Below are 19,413 nucleotides of genomic sequence, written 5' to 3'. Positions count from 1 at the left end.
TCACCGCGACAAAACGGTGATACTAGCAGTGCCTGTGGTGTAGTGGTAAGCGTGATTGCCTCTCACTCCAAAAGTCTGGGTGCAATCCCAGTCAGCGCCGTCCTCTGAGACTTAAAATCTCTGATCACGCGGCACTCTGATCTGAGTTAATGGGTCGATAGGTAGGGTCCAGTTGTGGGAGCTGACTCCCTGGTGTCGGTTGAATTGGTACCCAGTACGGAAAACAAGATCAACAGAAAACAAATCAAGGAAAAAAACGGTGATACTAGACCACCAAATTCTCCTAAATTTGCTTAGATCATTGAATTCATACAGCCTCAATAATTCATTTTATTCAATTATGTTATCATTTTTGCTGACCATCTCAGAGACGCCTTGAAGTACTACCATTCTAATCCAAAAACAAAACAATAAAAAGAAGATAAAAAATGAAACCTAATTGTGAAATAGTTCTTCCTGCGAATGTCTTTGCCAAACTCAATCGTCCTTTATTTTGTCAAACCCGAACATTCTTTTATTACATTAACCTGCCGCAAGTATTTCTTCGCCACAACATCCAGTAACATATGACATCGAGTAGCAACATTTTATGTCCAACCGGTTGATCACGCATGGCTTCGTTGCGATAAGAAACTCCATCATTCACACTTCATTGACGATTGAATCTTATTCCACAGCGTTGTAGAACCGTCTGTAGCTTCCATCCGTGTGGGCAAATTCCACCGACGTCAGAGGCATTGCCGAACGTTTCTCCAGCATGCATCGAACACTCTCTCGAATACCCGAATACACCAGGAGTGGGCCATACAAGAGATTTAGCAGCCCCATGGCTCGCATCAACCATGGAAAACCAATCAACGGAACCAGTTCGCCTCCTAGAATTGGTGCCAGCGAGTATGCCAAGCTTACTGCAATCTGCTGGATGGCGTACACCGCTCCATAGTTTGGAGATGTTTCACCTGTAATAATCAGATATAATTAAGTCGAGCATACTCGATGATTCACATTAGCTTACATATGTCACTTTCGTTGTCACTTCCACATTGGCTGTCAACCATAGTCGCTAGCAGAGGGACTAAAGCAGCATCCAGTATGCCGATTCCTAATCCAAGACCAAAATGCGGCAGTAGTAATGCAAAAACAGACGTTGCCGATGGGATCACAACGCAGGAAACACCAACCAAAGTTAGTGCTAGTATAGCAATCTTTATCTGTCCAAATCGGTAGGCGATCCCTCCGAAGAAATTAGTTCCAATCCAATATCCGATGGAATCCGGAATGAATACCGTTCCAAGTTGCCATTTCTTCGGGTGAAGCACACTTATCATCCACAGAGGCAAACAGGGTTCCAGAATGGACATGGCCGATGTTGAAATCCAGATGGCACCGATCACTACGAGAATCAGTCTGTCCGTTAGGAGAGGAATCCATTTAGAGTGACCCTCATCCGCTACCACCGATGAAGATTGATGGCGGAACGAAAAATCTAAACAGAAACATTGTACCAATAAGACCACAAAGCACAGCACTGTGAGAATTTGAAAGGGTGCGGCCTTTCCAACAATATCGTAAGCTATCCCTCCAAAGGGATATCCAATCAGAACTCCAACGGCAATGCTTCCCAAGATGGTTCCCATAATTTTCGAACGTTTGTCTGGTTCCGTATAGAGCTGGGCCACCAAACTCATCCCACAAACGCAAACACAAGCAGATCCTACCCCGTGGATGGCTCTTGCCACAAACAGGGATGCGTAGGACTGTCCAAAAGCGAAGATCACGGACGCTAGCAGCAGATTTAAAGTACCGAACGATATCGGTATGCTGTAGCCAAGCTTAGTGGATACATTTCCTACAATGGGATTACAGATTAGCTGGACCAGGGCTTTCACAGCCAGAAGAATTCCAATCGATCCGTTCTCGGACTCGAACGAAACGTGCTGCTCCGAGGTGGTGAAGTTCTTCGGCGATACATTGCCGGTGGTCGCTCCAATCAGCTGCGGGACGTAGTGCAGGTCGAAGTGCTTGTAGATCACACTTTTCGGGATGGTGAACGATGTATTCGATTGTGAATAGAAGTGAACCAGATAATCAGGAAGGATTGGTACTGCAAAGAAAGAAACGAAGAAGCAAACATATGTTATTATTGTTTCAAAATATCTGCATGAAGAAACCCATATGGAAAATGCGTAACAACCTTGTTTCCTGCGAATCTATTTATCAGTAATAGTATACTTCGACGCAGCTATCAGAAATATGTTAAAGGGACTGGAGCAAAGAAAACTGAAAATTTACTTTGACATGAATTTCGGACATTATGATTCTCACCCTCACCAGACTTAATCAGTTTCCTAAAAATCAAATTGGGGCAAGCTGAAAGATTTTTTTTTAAGTTGCATTTTGAGGCTCTTTGAAAAAATAATAATATTAAAATAACATAAGCAAAATAATAAAATAACATGTTTTTGCGTTAGAAGTTTCGTGAAAAGGGTCGATGAAAAGAATTTAAATTATAAATAAGGACACATAAACCATTTGCGCAAACACTAAACCTTTATCAATATTCACAATTTTCATACAAATACTCGTATTTTGAGGTTATGGCCTACACAAAATCTAACAGTTTTTTTTTTCAAAATAAAGCAATGTGCATCCATAACAAGAATACATTTTGAACTGCTTTCATATGATTTTTCATTTATTTTAATTCGGTAATTACTTACAATAAAAATTTCAAAAATGCCAAAATCAAACAAAAATGTTTGTTTTATTTATAAAATGCATGATGAGTCAGAGTCGAGAGGTTGGAACCAAAAGGATTGTATCGAGCTGAGAAGAGGAAGAGGCAAAATTTTGCGAATTCCATCTCTAACTTCTAGATAAGAAGGTTCACAACAAACAAATGTTTGTTTGGAACCTTCTTATCTAGAAGCTGAATAAAAGCTTTTCCAGTCAATAATAAACTTCTTCTGCTAGCGAGTACTTTTCAATGTTTTAAAATATTCAAACGAAAATTGTCTATGTATCAAAAACAATTTTAAGTCCGATATCTCAATTCAATTCCCAGAACAACACAAGTTTGGAATTTCTCTCAATTTCCCGGCTATCAAAGAAAATGGTTACACACGGAATCACGATTATCCTTCCAATCCAAATATATTATACAATTTTTTCTAACATTAAAATTCCTAAAAAATTTAGTATGGCACCATTTTAGTATGGTCTATAAATCTTTTACCTCTTCCAAAGATCCTGAAGAATTTTTAGAGTTTGGGAGATTTTTCAACTTTTTGCATTTCCAGGATATTATTATTTGTTTTTGGATATATGAGATCTCAAACTTTATTTGAATTCCATAAGCTTAATAATTGATCAAACTAGAGATTTTGTATATTTTTCGTGATATTTTTCAACATGGAATTTAAGAATTTGTCGTAAACGAGTATTTCGTCTCATAGTTACATTATTATGAACAGTGTTGGGAAAATATCAAAAACTCAAATCTTACCAATGCACAAGATCTAGCTTGATTTTCGTAGACAGAAATCAACAAGCCAAAAACTGCGGTAGATTTTGCAAGCTGTGATATCGCAACTCGGAATATCAAGCTAACAAAACTCACCAGCTGCAAATATCAACATTGAGATATTGAGTTTCATGACTTTAGCTTTACACACGAACGCAGCCGAAACTTCCATTATGGCTGGTAGCAGTCACTTCGTGTCTACCATCGGTGAAGAGTAAAAAGAGATAGCAAGCTATACTTTCGCTTTCTAAGAAAACGATGTGCAACGGAGTCATTTTTCTGTCGAGTCAACTCTCAACTTGGAATAGTCTCGCAATATCAAAGGAGCTTGTAAAATCAATATCAAGCATGATATGTTGTTCCAATATCACGCGTGATATTGAGAGCGTATGGAGCTGAAAAAAATCAATTGATTGATGATTTTGCCAACACTGATTATGAAAACTATTATTATTTCTTATCTCGATTTTATGCTCTGTAGAATGTAACTAGCTCTTGCCCAAAAGTTAACCCGACAACTCAGCAGTAGCAAAAGACTCTTCGAACTGGGTCGGCTTACTACCGGGAGATCAAGGGACGCGATTATCGGATTGTGTGGTCTTGGATCGATCTTTGGAAGATCGATCTTTTTCATCCCGATTTCCGATTTTTCGGATCGATTCTTTGTCCACGAAAAGATCGAAACAAATTGATCTCTGCTTTCGATCTCTTCGATCTTCAAAAAAAGTAGGTGTATATTTTGTAATTATATTAACAACGAAAAACCGATTTACTCTCACCCCAGACTACGTGTTAAATTTTACGAACATAACGTCAACATCAGAATCGCTTCCTACAATGGCGTCACTATTTGCGTTTCCGATATTTATGATTACAGCAACATTTGAAGGTTTTCGCTACCTCCCTCCTGTGCTCATTGCTCCTTACCGTCACGACAATATTTAATTTAATATAATAAAGGAAAGAATGTCTTGGGGTACCAACGTAAACAAGCGTATAGTCCTTCTTCTTCTTCTTCTTTTCTTTATTAAACGTCGGTCTCTGTTCCGCAATCTAGTGCCAATTAAAGAGCCTGAATTTATAAAGAGACGACATGTCAAAATTGGAACAATCGACTATCTGTCAAAGTCATACGAAAAGTCATTCCAATCGAGCAGAAGACCAGTCAAATGGATAAGATGTCGTCTCTTTATAAATTCAGGCTCTTTAGTGCCAATCACCGACGGACATCGATTGCCATCCATTGACGGCAATCGAATGTGCAGGAAGGCAGCTTCCACACCTGCGTAGGATATCGCACCCATTCAACACACATGGACCGGGACCAAGCCGTTCCCTTCCGAAGGAAGACGTGACCAGAGATTTTTATGCCTCAGAAAAATCCCACCGACCTCGGCTGGGATTGAACCCAGACCCATTGGGGTGTTAGAAAGCAGTCACGCTTACCACTACACCACCGGCGCCGGCAGCGTATAGTCCGAAAGTGAGGATAACAATAACAAACCAACATTTTTGGCTAGAACGAAAGTGAGAATTGGCGTTGACGGTGACTCTGTAGCTCTTTACTCCTATGAGAAAATCCGTAAGCAAACGTCAGACTGTGCTTGAAACATGGCGGACTTTGTACTATCATATAGGTAACTGTAAGACTAGTAGGTTCCGAAGAAACGTGCTCAACTTTTTGGCTCAGCTCTGGTACTATCTTCGGTCCCAAGCTAATCGATTCACCCCTCGAAACATAGGAAAATCCAATAACCCCTCATTTTATCTGTCAAACTTTCATAGCGAATCAAAACAAAAATTGTGTAGTACTAGATTTTTGACTAGAATGGGGTACGTTAATCGATTTGCTTGCGACCAATAGGCTAGTCAAGTAGTAAGCCAATTTCAAATCGTTAGTTTCGTATTGATTGTTGGTACTATCCTTTCACTCCACCGGAAATTCCCTTAAGAAACTGTCTATATCTGTTGGAAGAGCAAATTTTTCGACGGTGCCGTCAACGCCAATAGCAAACTAAGCACTTGAAAATGGGATTGCGCAAGTGTACGAGTTATAAACGTCAGAAAGGTCAATTAAAATAAAAAACCATAGGATCGATCTACCAAAGATCGACTCTTTGGTACCGATTTAATCAGTGGATCGATTCAAGAGTCAATTATAAGCTCGATCCTTCAAGATCGATCTTTCTCTAAAGATCGCCCACGCGATACAAAGTGAAAACACTAAAAAAAACACATTTTTCAATCTCCTATGGCGTCGCGACCACGTCGTGGCCCACACGGCTGCTCCTGCACTAACGTGTGGCTGGAAACTTGCGACGCGGACTGCAATCAGTGGTTTGTTATAGTAATGGGAGAATGACGTCTTCCTTCGTTGGCGCAAATCGGCTGACCGTGACATGGCCACATTGGTCGAACCGAGAAGGGATCCTACTGGACGATTTAGGCCAGCGGCTTTTGAGGACGACGAACCTTGCCATCTTGACTTCCGAGCCACCGTTCAGTCAGGGAAATTTCCGAGAGAGTGAATATACTTTTTGGACGCGCCTGGAGGTACTGGAAAGACCTTTTTGATTTCGTTGCTTTTGGCATCTTTTCGGTCGCAGAATCAAATTGCATTGGCACTTGCATCGTCTGGCATTGCTGCTACTTTATTAGATGGTGGTCGAACAGCGTACTCTGTGCTTAAGTTGCCGTTGAACATGCAAATCAACGAAACTCCAACATACAACATCTCCAAAACATGTGCAATGGCGAAAGTCTTGCAACAATGCAAGATAATTATTTGGAACGAATGTACCATGGTTCATAAAAAAAATATTAGAAGCTTAAGAACGGACATTACAAGATCTTAGGGACAAGCCAATCCTGTTCGATGGTGTTTTGATACTGTTGGCAGGTGATTCCACGATCAACGGCTGCTGATTAAAATCAATGCATGCTTGAAAACATCAAATTTGTGGTGGCATGTCAAAACGCTCGAACTCACCAACCAACTTGTACCAACGTAAACAAGCTTAAAGTCTAAAATAACAAACCAACATTTTTGGCGAGAACGAAAGTGAGAATAGCAAACTAAGCACTTGAAAATGGGATTGCGCAAGTGTACGAATTATAAACATCAGAAAGGTCAATTAAAATATAAAAAATATAAGACCGATCTACCAAAGATCGATTCATTGGTACCCATTCAATCAGTGGATCGATTCAAGCGCCAAATATAAGCTCGATCAGTCAAGATCGATCTTTCTCTGAAGATCGGCCACGCGATACAAAGTATGAAATACTAAAAAATTTCACATTCTTTAAGCTCCTATGGCATTGTGACTCCGGCGTTGGCCCACACGGATGCACTAACGTGTGGCCGGAAACTTGGCGCGCGGACTGCAATCAGTGGTTTGTTGATGTAATGGAAGAATGGCGGTTCTTTCATCAGCCACATAGGGGTTTTGATCTAATTTCCGTCCTACTAAGCACAACGCGCACTTTACCTCTCTTTTCTGAACGAGTTTTAACTAAAAATGGAATATTTCTGTCAAAGATGACTTCTAAATGTATTCACCTTTCCATACGTACCGTTGGATTTGATAAAGAGTCACAAATTGTTGAGATATTGTCTAAAATCTAACACTGCTTCTTGATTCTAAATTCGTTTTACGAGTTTCAATTCCGTCCAAACGCATTGAAACGCCATTAGATTTTCTTCGTCCTACGGACAAACGTAGAAAAAGGGGATTCGCTAGGAGCGCTTCTTTTGTTTTGAGAACGATGAGCGTAAATATTCATACAATGCGCTCTAACAGGATTTATGTTGTAGCTAATGAATTAACGCATCGGAATAAACCTATTTTTGATTTGTGCACGGTGAAGTCATTGATATTATTGGTCTTTTTTGATCGATAGAACGGAAATGGGCGATTACGACGAAGTAGTACTCTACCCTATGGCACAGCAAGCGTTACTGGCTCGTTTGGCTGGCAGGCGTCTTCCTTCGTTGGCCCAAATCGACTGACCGTGACATGGCCAGATTTATCGAACCGAGAAGGGAACCTACTTGACAATTTAGGCCAATGGCTTTTGAAGACGACGAACCTTCTTTTGCAATTGAACTAGGAAGCCATCTTGACTTCCGAGCTGCTGTGTGAGACCGTTATCATATACAAGATGTCCTGCAAATGTTGATTCAGTCAGGGAAATTTCCGACAGAGTGATGTAATTTAATTACCTGAACGGAGGCAGGCTTTCCATTTCAATTCCCACAAGGGGGGGGGGGGGGGGTGGGGTTGTGGGGTGGTATTTGATAGGCACTACACTTCACACCGTGTCTCAATTACACGGACGCCAGATTACTTCTCCTAACAAGAAGACTTTTGTTCCAAAGGATGACCTAAGGAATCTCAGAAAGTTTTAAAACGTCTCAAAAGCATGTTTTTGTGTCTAGTGTCTTCGAAACAAAATATTATAAATATCTTTTGGGATTACTTTCAGGTATAATGTTTCGGAATTTACTTAAAATACAAAAGATAAGAAAATCTATGAAAATGTGTCAATTTTAAATGTTTCTGTCGGCATAAAATCGTATTGACATCGGATTCAGAAGTCCCGGAATCTGGTTTTTAGGTTGATAAAACGTCGAGGCACCTTGAATAATATTATACTGACAATATATAGAGGAAATGCAGGTAATGTCGGCCTTAGTGTCCCTCATTTGGGCCCATACATAAATTCAGCAATCGACTAAATTTTCAATAGCAACCAAACATATCCATTAGTAACGTCCCAATAACGCGTTCATCTAGATAAAATTGATAAATAGCAGATTTTTAGCGATGGGCCCAATCTTACATCCATAGGACACCATTAGAGACATTTCCCCTAATTGATGAAATCAGTTTTATATGTATCCGATGACATATGGCCGCAATGGGGTTCCAGAATCCGGTTCTGCACAGAAAAAAATCCGAACTTTTCATGTAGATTTCTGCGAGATATAGCGCACATAAAATTAACGCTAGATTTGGCGTAAATTTACACGATGTTTCGTGTAAATTTAGGCGCATTTATCGTATAAATTAGCAATATTATATGCAAGCTTGTAAACGATTTCACTGATTAAGTAGGGTTTTTGATCTAATTTCCGTCGTACTAAGCACAACCCACGCTTTATGTCTCTTTTCTGAACGCGTTTAAACAAAAAGAAGAATATTTCTGTCAAATATGACTTCTAAATTTAATCACCTTTCCATACGTACCATTGGATTTAATAAAGAGTCACAAATTATTGAGATATTGCTTAAAATCTAATACTGCTTCTTGATTCTAAATTCGTCCTACGAGTTTCAATTCCGTCCAAACGCATTGAAACGCCATTAGATTTTCTTCGTCCTACGGATAAACGTAGAAAAAAGGGATTCGCTAGGAGCGCTTCTTTTGTTTTGAGAACAATGAGCGTAAATATTCATACAATGCGCTCTAACAGGGTTTATGTTGTAGCTAATGAACTAACGCATCGGCACATACCTATTATTGATTTGTGCACGTTGAGATCATTGATAATATTGATCTTTTCTGATCGATATAACGGAAATGGGCGATTACGACGAAGTAGCGCTCTACCCTATAGCTCAAAATTAAACGAAGGGAGATTTTACGCGACGGTTAAAATTTTTAACTTTTTCGATTTGGAGCCTTCTGCACTTTGTACGTATACAGTCCTTCCCGGTTCTTGGCTCTCTGAACGAAAGACTTGGACAGATTAAACGTTTTGGCCACATCACTGACCGAAGCATTGGGATTCCTCTTAAACACTTTCACGACACGCTTGTGATCCTGATCACTAATAGAACATCCAGGCTTCCGGAAATCTCACACGTACACAAATGCGACAGCGAGCTGTGAGACGGAGCGTCGCATGACTCTCAAATCCATGGTGTGCTACAATAATTGTAGGGTAGGATGGTGCAAAACGCACCCTTTAAGCAAAATCGTCAATGGCTGGCGAATGGAAGCTAAAATCAAGAAGAAAGTAATGGCGTTTGGTTCATTACCATGTTTTCTACAAAGATCGAGTGATTTAGAACTACAAAAGGATGATTTTCCATGACTTTCAAGGTATTTTTTAAATTGCTTCCAAAATGATAGCGGGGCAAAACGCCTGATTCATGATGCAATATGCACCACAACATTGGGACAAGACGCACGACAACAATGGCCAAAACGCACCACAACATTGGGGTAAAATGCACTCCATGGTAAACAAACCATAACCCCTGCAAGTAGATAATGCAAAGGGATGCGGTATTTCAAATGATTATTTCTTTATGTTACATCAGAAATAAGGTCTCAAAATCTCAATTGGCAAATCAAAGTTGGCTCTCGTGGAGAATAGAAGAACTATGAAAGTGATGATGGTTTCAAAATTTTCCACGGGGAAGTATACGAGTGCAATCTTAAAATGCTTTTATTTTGTGAATGGAGCATTTTATTTAAATCTGGTTAGTGCTACGTTAGTAGAAAACTTCAGGACTACTCAATAGACATATAATACAGAAAACATAATTTCTTTTCAGATTTTTAGGTGTAAACATAGACTTCCGCTTTTCTACCACTGTAGCAGTAACCAGATTTAAATAAAATGCTCCATTTTCAAAATAAAAGCATTTTAAGATTGCACTCGTATACTTCCCCGTGGAAAAATTTGAAACCATCATCACTTTCATAGTTCTTCTATTCTCCACGAGTGCCAACTTTGATTTGCCAATAGAATGTTAAACTGTGATTCATCAAGTAAAATATCTAAAAAATATACGAAACGTAAATTTTTTAATTTTTTTTTTTTTTTGTGAAACATGATGATAAAAGCTTAATTTACAGTCGATGATTGTAACAACTGTGTCCTGTTTTGCACAAAATGCAATTTTTTTAAGGAATCAGTAGGTCAATACATGATTTTATGATCAAGAATTATTTGTTAAACCTCCAGTTGAAAACAATCACAAACCGTTACCCGGAAAATGCATCTGAGGAAAAGTTATCGCTGTTTTTCTATAAGTGGGCATTTTACCCCAGGGGTGCATTATGGGCTGTTCTCCCTTACGAAAGAGAGACCCAGCGAATCCAAACACATAAAGCAACCAACGATACAGACAAAACGGTTGCTACGACTACCATGACAAACTCGCTCTATAACATAGCTCGATCAGAGTGGTAAAAGGATAATGATATATTGCTTGCCTGCTTTGTTGCAATAAACACGGATGATGACAGGATGAATCGAGAAAAGACATAACAAAAAATTCCCATTAACGCACGTGTATCATCTTCGGCTCTACTTCGTGAAGCAGTTTACCAACAATTTGCTCGTTTCCTTCTACCGCCCCGAGTGAGTTGTGTCGCACGGGCTGCTTGTCATGAAAAAGAACGAAGAAGATTATATCATTATTGCTTTGCACTTCTGACATAGCGTTATTATTCGGTTCGTTGATCGCTTGTCATTTTGTCATTTGGCGATATTTTTGATTCCTTGACCAGAACGATGCGCGCGACAAGATACACGCTCTCAACAAATTCGAGCGTTTCAATGTTTTTTTGTCTCATCGCATTGCTCTCTCAACGCGACGCATTCAGTCACATGCGACTGTTTCATTGAAACATCTCAATGCGCTCTCTCAGGGCGCCATCGCCGTGCGCTGTTTCGCATGCCTTGACTCTCGCGGTCCCATCATATGTGATGTTGTCGGGTAACGAGAGAAGGGACTGCAAGGGTTTGTTCACAGAAGACTTGTGTGCCCTTTTCACATGTGGCTTTTGAAATGGGGTGAAGTTTTTAGATGGTTCCAGAAATATCTTCTAGTATAGATTCAAACAGGCCCAACACATGGTTCCAGAGATATACTGGAATCACCGGAAGATCACTACTCATGCTCCTAGGAAGACGAAATTGCTTGTCGAAAGGATGCTAAAGGAAGGTAAAGGAAGACTACGTCAGCAGCGGATGACCACCTTACGGTAGTTGGGATACCGTTAGCATGTTAGCACCCCAAATAATACCGGAATATCTCTGGAATTATGTGTCCTTCAACAATTCCTTATGCGGAAATCTTCTAAAATACATTTTTTGGAAGCCTCTGAAGCTTTCAGCCCATTTGGTGGAAAATTAAACAAATTATTGCGCATTTGCATCAAATTAGAGTGCCGCGCTAAAAAAAATCACTCAGAATACTTTTACTCAGACCAGTGAAAATACAAATATAATTTTACTATGCAAGATCATATGGTCGGCGTTAAGTTAGAAGGGACTAAGTAGCAAAAAAAACAAAAAATTAGTTAATAATATCATAAGATCAAAAATTCCCTCATATACCTTTCACTTTTTCAACCAGATTTGGAAAATTAGAGTAGCAAGAGAAAACGGTCAAATGATTTGTCCCATTACATAAGACACAATATTGAACAGCCAACAACAACAGGTTTGTTGACCAATGTCATTGCAAAAACATATTAAATTTTTACAATGTTTTGGACTACTAGACCCAAAGTTATAGCAATATAAGTTATTTATTAAAACTGATTACAAATAGCTTTTATAGAATAAAGCATTTCAATGTTGAAATATGTTAAATGTTAAATGACAGGAGAAGGGTAGAGATACTCTCCTTTTAATAGGACGATGGGCATTTGGTTGTCTTATTTTCAGGATGCTGGGCGAATACGAGTTAATATCTGTGGACATCTAGAACACACTAAGGCACATGTTCGTTAAAGTGCACTTTTTAGCCTGTAGATTTGAAAAAAAAAATACTTCAAGTCTCCTCTTACATTGTACTAGTTGTTAGAGAAGTGTAGTACTGTCGCATTAATGGCCCTTCGCTCATTTTCAACACCTATTCATTTTTCATACTGCCGTACTTTAGCGGAACTACCAACCTACACTCTTCAGACTATCCTCTTGCTAATAAATTATCACACTAAAGCTTCATGTTAGATAGCATTTCCAACCAACTATTTTTCCTGGATTTTTAACTGATACGATGATGTTGAGACTTTCTCCAGAAGGTAACATGTGCAAACTAAGTAAAACATGGAGGGAGGAGTAATGGTTAACATCCATACCTCTCATACCAAAGTTACGAGGTCAAATATCATCCCCGGAGAAACCACGAATGACCCAAGAGTGTTAAAGTAAGTATAATAATAATAAAAAAGCTAAAACATTTTCGAAAACTAAACTACTAATTCACCTGACACACCAATTTTATACTCACCAATTACCGTTAGAAGCATATTATCCAGAAACAAAGTGATATAAACGATGAAAGCAATGAAAGCACGGCTATGTCGCCGATCTTCCCCGATGAAGGAAAACATATTGTAACAAGCGAGCCGTGAATTTCCTCAGGCTAGCAGGCAGTTACTCTAATATTCACTAATTTTCCAAATCGTTAATCATATTAGCATGAGTAACTTTCACACTGCATTATCACCACCACCATTGACACTCAACCTAGACAGCAAATTAATTTTTAATCAATCAAATCACAGTTCGGCGCCTTATCCTGTAATCGGTTCGGTTTGCCTTGACACACTGCCGCACAATAAAGGATTCGAACGACTGCTTCGATGCGCAATCAACAAGTGTCTGTTTGGTGGCAATTTTCACCCGCTCCCTTTGACCCGATCCGAAGAGTTTTCTCCCCGATCCTACACGGCCGATTAAACCAACTCAAATTTGAGTTTCCATCACTAAAATTCGCAAAAGCGTAGGTTACGCATAGACTGAGTAAACTTTTCGAATATGAGGAAAATTGTATTAGAATTATCCTAGACTGAGTAACATTTTCGTCGGTTTTCCTTATATTCGAGCAGATTTTTAATGAAAAACGAGGAAAATTATGAGTAACCTACGCTATTCCGATTTTGAGTCGATTACATCAGCCGTGCAACCGATGATGTGAGCGACACTCGGGTCTCCATTGGATACGTCCCTAGTTACAGCCGGTGCTAACTGTGGGTTGACTGTCACCGATCCGAACGCAACCAACACGTGGTGTGAATGGTGTGATGAGATGATAATAGAGCAGTGGAGATTTTTCCGAAACTATGGCATCAATATGCTTTGCAGGTTCACGAGAATCGGAACCCTTTTTTAATGAAAGGACACCAGTGCAAGAGTGCAAAAGGGGTATTTTATGGACATTGATTGTGCTTTACAGAGCTTAAGTAGGCAACTAACGTCCCAGTAATCTATGATACAATGGCAGTAATTTGTTACCCGATTGGTGCGTGGTTACCTCCTGCACCAATCGAGTCTAGTTAGAAAAGTAAAATCAGATACCACCCTATCTCGGAGCTTAATCAGTTTTCCCCGAAAACATGATTGACAGGTAAATTAGTGTGGTTCATTACATGCGACGGCGCGTGGTGTGTAACGCAACCTATAAATACTTGCGTCTGTTTGCTCAAGCTCAAGAGTCAGTTCACAATGTTTACCAAGTTATTTGCCTTATTTCTGGTGTTTTCCAAACAATCCATCATCAAAGCGGAGCTCTACCAAGTGAATGACACATGTGCGAATTTCCCGGTGGACCAAATGAGCGACGTCATAAAAGAATTTTTCAAGGTAATATTTTCCTAAGCAGGAAGTTCAAATAGTAGATTTTAAATAAGTGTTAAATGTTGAGTAGTAATATGATATAAAATTGAATTATTTTCACGTTAGTGGTCAGAGAAAGACAATGTATCTACATGAATTGAAGAACCTTCAGTAACGTAAAGATCCGAAGTTGTGAATAAGCTATTGGTGCATACTCTACTAATTTTGTTTTCATTTTTGCGGTGTAGCTGCACGCACGTGCCAATTACCACGAATAAATGACTGTTTAATGGTATCCCCCGTTAATCTGAACGACACATCATGCATATTAACGGGGTGATTACACGCGGCTTGCTTGTGGCTAGGGGGGTAACAATTGGTAAACAGGTGAAGAAAGAGCTAAGGTCTAAGAACTCAAGGGTTGTAGATGCACTGTGCGGTGACAAGTGCTAAAGATCTCGAACTAAGCGGGTGGACGATTGATGGCAAAACTGTAAAGAAACACCAAAGAAGAACAATCAATGGTGGAATACCGTTTGGGGGGCTGACGCTTCATTTTGAAGGAACACAAATTAATCCGCTTTAGAAACACGTAGGGGAAAGGTTGTCTTCGGCAATACCTTAACCTATTATCGTCAGGGGGTACACAACGTCCTTGAGAGCTCAATTTTGACATGTGGCATACATTGCGTTTCAGAGCATCTTTTGGCCAAATTTGAGTGTTCTAGAATGTTGTTTACCCCCTGACGATAACAGGTTAAGGTATTGCCGAAGCCGACATTTCCTCTAGGTAAATTAAATTAAAAAAAAATGAGATCCCAACTCACCAAAACATCTCTACCGGGTAACGCGGCTTGTTTTCCTCAGCCTCTGAGGGAGACGGATAACTCAGATCTGGCAACAAGGTGTAAGGTACATGAGCATACAACATGCTCGATATCGTGATAAACTTCGCCACATGCGCACAAATTGCTGCCTTAGAGCCCCTGTCGATAGAAATGCGAGTCTAACGAACAGAGATTGGACATGAGCTTTGCCATAACGCGTATAAAGTCGCGGCTCATGTTTAACCATTTGAACAATTGGTTTCTCGAAACCTGTGGGAGAATAGAATGTCACTATCTTTCCAAATCACCATCATTCCATTTTTAATGCCAGTTGATGAGGACTTGCTGCCGAGCAATGGAGACAAATTCGTTAAAGGTGATTTGAGGCTCATAAGTATCGCCTTCCAAAGTGCCCACATCAGTCAGCGAGTCAGCTTTCACATTACCCGGATTAGAACAAGGATATGGGACCCAAACTAAGGTGATTAAATAGGAGCAAATCGATAAAGCACTCGATTTACACCATATTTCAAACAGGACATACGAGGAGTGCTTCATCGGTCTCATTAAACGAATCGCCTCCAAAGAGCCAAAGCTATCCGTGAAAATTTAGTAGTGGCCAGAGGGAAGTAAGACAATTAATCATATCGTCAGGCCATTCAGCGCTGTTTCTCTGGTAGAAAGTAAAAGAAATCACTATAAAGAAATTGAGAAAAGTGTAAATAATTCGCCTGCTATGCATATTCAGGTAAACAAAAACTGAACGACAACCTTAAAAAATCAGTCCGGATTTTTTTCGTTCTGTTTTTCCCGGCTATTATTGTTAAACATGCTACAATTCCATTAAAACAGTATTTTCTCATACACTTTTTACCCGCTGTACTACCAGTCCCAAGAGAGCCAACAAGTTCAAATCCAAGAGCGAAAATTCGGCATCAACATTTCAAACGGGTGAAACTATCAATGATGTCGAACTGTGAAAAACGCTGTCAATGTTTTCGAAGGGTGAAAATGCATTTATTTTAAATCAGAAAGCAGTGCAGCCCCAAGTAACAATCCAGTAACCATTTAGCATCCACTCTGATTTATGATGGTTTTATAACGGCAATGAACAATCCAATTAGTTTAAATATAGCATTTCAAAGTGTAAAACATTCCAGCTTAGTAATTCAGCTTTTTGCTGTTTTAAAAACCTTGGCAAGAAAGTCAAAAACTGCCTTGTTTAAAAAAAATAGTTAAGGACTTTCTATCCTGATTGAAGATTTTTCTAGTGGATTCAGCAAGCGGCTAGGCAAAATGGCCTGAAAAAGGTTTTTATTGTTGCCAAATAACTTTTATTGTAGCTTAAATACGGGTTTCAAATGATTCTCAATACGTTCGTCATACAACCTTTTTGCAGTAATTCAATCTTGAAGAGCTTCGAAAATATACCCTTCAGAACCTTCTCCAGGATAGACCAACTAGACAGAGTCTAGTCTTAATGAGGTTTTGGTAGATGCATCAATGGCAAAGTAGCCTTGACAAGGGTTTTATGAATGTTGTTTTATAGTAGTTTTTTATTACTTCATAAAACATAAAATGTTACTTGCGGGGTCACGTCTCAATGGATCCACTGGCTTCGGTGTCTTCAATGAAAACTCTAGCGCCTTCCGCAAACTTCAGTAACCTTGTTCCGTTTATGTTGCTGAGCTGGCAGCAATCAACTTCGCATTGGAGATGATTTCCAACGTGCCCGCAGTCCATTACTTAAGCTTCTCGGATAGTTCAATTGAGGCTATTTGGTCATACGTATGGCATACTTCAAGTCTCCGCGTACATCGTACGGGTAAGGCAAAAGATGTGCGTCTAACTTCAAAAACTGTCGCATTAATGGCCCTTCGCTCATTTTCAACTTCTATTCAATTTTCATACTGCCGTACTCTAACGGAACTATCCACCTACCCTCTTCTAAAGATCATTCTCTAGCTAATAAATTATCACACTAAAGCTTCATGTTACCATTTCCAACCAACTCTGAAAACGCTAACTTCGCGTATGAAGTAACATAAAAACACTTTGAATGTCTTACCATAATTTTATCAATCGATATTTTGAATAATTTTAATAATAATAATAATAATAATTAATAATTTTAATAACAATTTGTTTTGACGTTTAGCTGAAAAACGATTCTCAGCAAAGTTGTAGCTGATAAAAATTCCCATAAGAATAGCAAAAAAATTTGTTAACAGTACAATATGTAAAAAGGATAGAAGACAATGACAGTTTTGTTTTTCCTTATATAAACTTCAAATGGTTTGTGCCAAGTCAGTTTCTTATCAAATGAGTTTAAACTTTTGCAGGCTAATAAGGACCCGATTTGAAACCGTTTGAACACTGAAGAGCGAAAATTTCAAATTTTGCATCAGTCTAGTGGGCGCACAGGAAGGCGAATTTTATGACAGGCAAATTTCACACGATATTTTTTTTTTCATTTAGTGCGTCAGAGTAGCCTTTTGAGTTGGCAAACCGATTGGGACATTGGAAATCTTGGACGGTGGTTAAATTCAATTATTCCCAATGTTTCTTCAAGACCGTGTTTTAAAGGCTTAGGCTTAAGTCGTGACTTCATTCGCATGATCAGTAGACTTATGTCCAACCACTTCTCGCTAGATGCGCATCTCAACAGAATAAACCTCTTGGACAGCAACATCTGTCGGTGTGGAAACGGTTACGATGACATCGATCACGCAGTTTGGCAATGTACGGATAATAACGCCGCCAGAGAGCGACTTTTGAATACCCTCGAGGCCCACGGAAGACAACCATACAACATACAACATACAACAACTATATCCCTATCAGAGACGTGTTTGGTACCCGCGATCTCTGCTAAATGCAGTCGATTTATGTGTTTCTGCAAATGTCTAGTATAAGAATTTTATTCATTTGTCTTTTGTATCTCCTTATTAGTTTTTGTTTGTCTTGTCCCCTGTCTTGATGAGTCTCATCGTCGCCCACTGGTCACTAGACTGATGCAAAATTTGAAATTTTCGGTCCACAATACTAAAACGATTTCAAATCGGATCCTGACTAACCTTTCAAAATTTGAACCCATTTGGTGAGAAACTGAGATGGCACAAACTATTTGAAGTTTGTATGGGAAATACTATGGTAAAACCAAGATTTTTGTTCATGTCTATCTAATAATTCACGATATCGGTCTGCTTCAAAAGCTTTCAATTTTACTTATAGGAAATTTTCCCAGCTACAACTTTGCTCAAGATCACTTTTTGATTAAATGCAAGGATCGAAAGTTATCAATGGTTCAATGCGCTGATGTCTTATGATCATGCTCAATCAACTGCTCAGCAGGCAATATTGCATTGGTGTTTCTGGGGCGTTGAATAGGACACAAAAATCATGGCTACTATGTCACACTGCAAAATACAGTGTTGTCTAGAGAGCAGCTGCTTGATCATGTCATAAGTTTACCAATCTCTTAAATAATTAATAACTTTTTCCTGTCTCGTTTTACATAGAAACGATCTTGAGCAAAGTTGTAGCTGAAAAAATTTTCTATAAGAATGGCTATCAAACTGTTTCGCAGCTCAATATGGAAAAAGACTAGAAGGCAATGAACAAAAAGTTGAGATTTCCCATTGTAATTTACATGTAAACTTCAAATGGCTTGTGGAAGTCTGTTTCTAACCAAATGAGTTGTAACTTTGGGAGGCTAATCAGGACCCGATTTGAAACCATTTAAGCACTGTGGAGCGAAAAAGTCAAATTTTGCATCAGTCTACTGGTCACCATAGCCGGTCGAACTCCAGACGAATCTAGAACGACACCATCGTTCATACCGGTGACATCGCTCTTATGAGACAACGAAACCCTACCCCCAAGCTCCTCCCCTTTTCCTATCCTTCGGAAAACTTACCCCTCTTACCTCGGGTAAGCCGCGAGTATTCGGCCCAACTGCTACTAGACATAGAATTAAGTGAATTTTGTTACAAACAAAGAACAATTAATTTTCGGCTCCGTAAAGCTAACGTGATTGAACCTTGCAAATAAACGAACTAGATAAAAAAAAACAATTAGCGAAACTAAGCGTAACCTTGGTCCATAACTTTTAATGGCACATTAGAACAGTCAGAACAAGTAATTGCATCTAAATTTAATGATTATTTTGTAGACAGTGTTTCATTGATTAATCGATCCATTGAATTGGTCGATGAACCTGGCGAAATAAAACAGCCAGTTAATAGTAGTTGTAGATTTGAAGGTTTTCACCAAATTATATTAGATGCACTTAGAGTTATTTGCTTTTCATTAGGAAAATCGGCTGGAGTAGATAATGTTAATGCTAGAGTTATTCAATATTGCTTTCATGTCATTGGCCACAACTTTATGGAGCTTGTTAATAAATCATTGCAGAATGGACATGTGCCACAAATTTGGAAGGAATCCTTAGTGGTTCCTATTCAAAAAGC

The 19,413-nt window shown here is 39.2% G+C and overlaps 1 protein-coding gene across 1 annotated transcript; it reads right to left on the bottom strand.

The window, feature by feature from the left end:
- Positions 1-492: 492 nt before the first annotated feature.
- Positions 493-13,122, bottom strand: prt (portabella). Its single transcript, XM_065220902.1, has 3 exons — positions 12,787-13,122; positions 1,016-2,104; positions 493-959 (listed from the first exon to the last, which is right to left on the bottom strand). The coding sequence occupies exons 1-3, from the start codon at positions 12,887-12,889 to the stop codon at positions 667-669; spliced, it is 1,485 nt and encodes a 494-aa protein (XP_065076974.1). The 5' UTR covers positions 12,890-13,122; the 3' UTR covers positions 493-666.
- Positions 13,123-19,413: the final 6,291 nt, after the last annotated feature.

Source organism: Ochlerotatus camptorhynchus, unplaced genomic scaffold, assembly GCF_037179485.1.
Source record: "Ochlerotatus camptorhynchus isolate MF236.1 unplaced genomic scaffold, CSIRO-AGI_Acam_v1.1 ptg000136l, whole genome shotgun sequence".
Lineage (NCBI taxonomy): Eukaryota > Metazoa > Arthropoda > Insecta > Diptera > Culicidae > Ochlerotatus > Ochlerotatus camptorhynchus.
The sequence above is the reverse complement of the archived record's forward strand: the minus strand, read 5'-3'. Positions and strand labels throughout refer to the sequence as shown.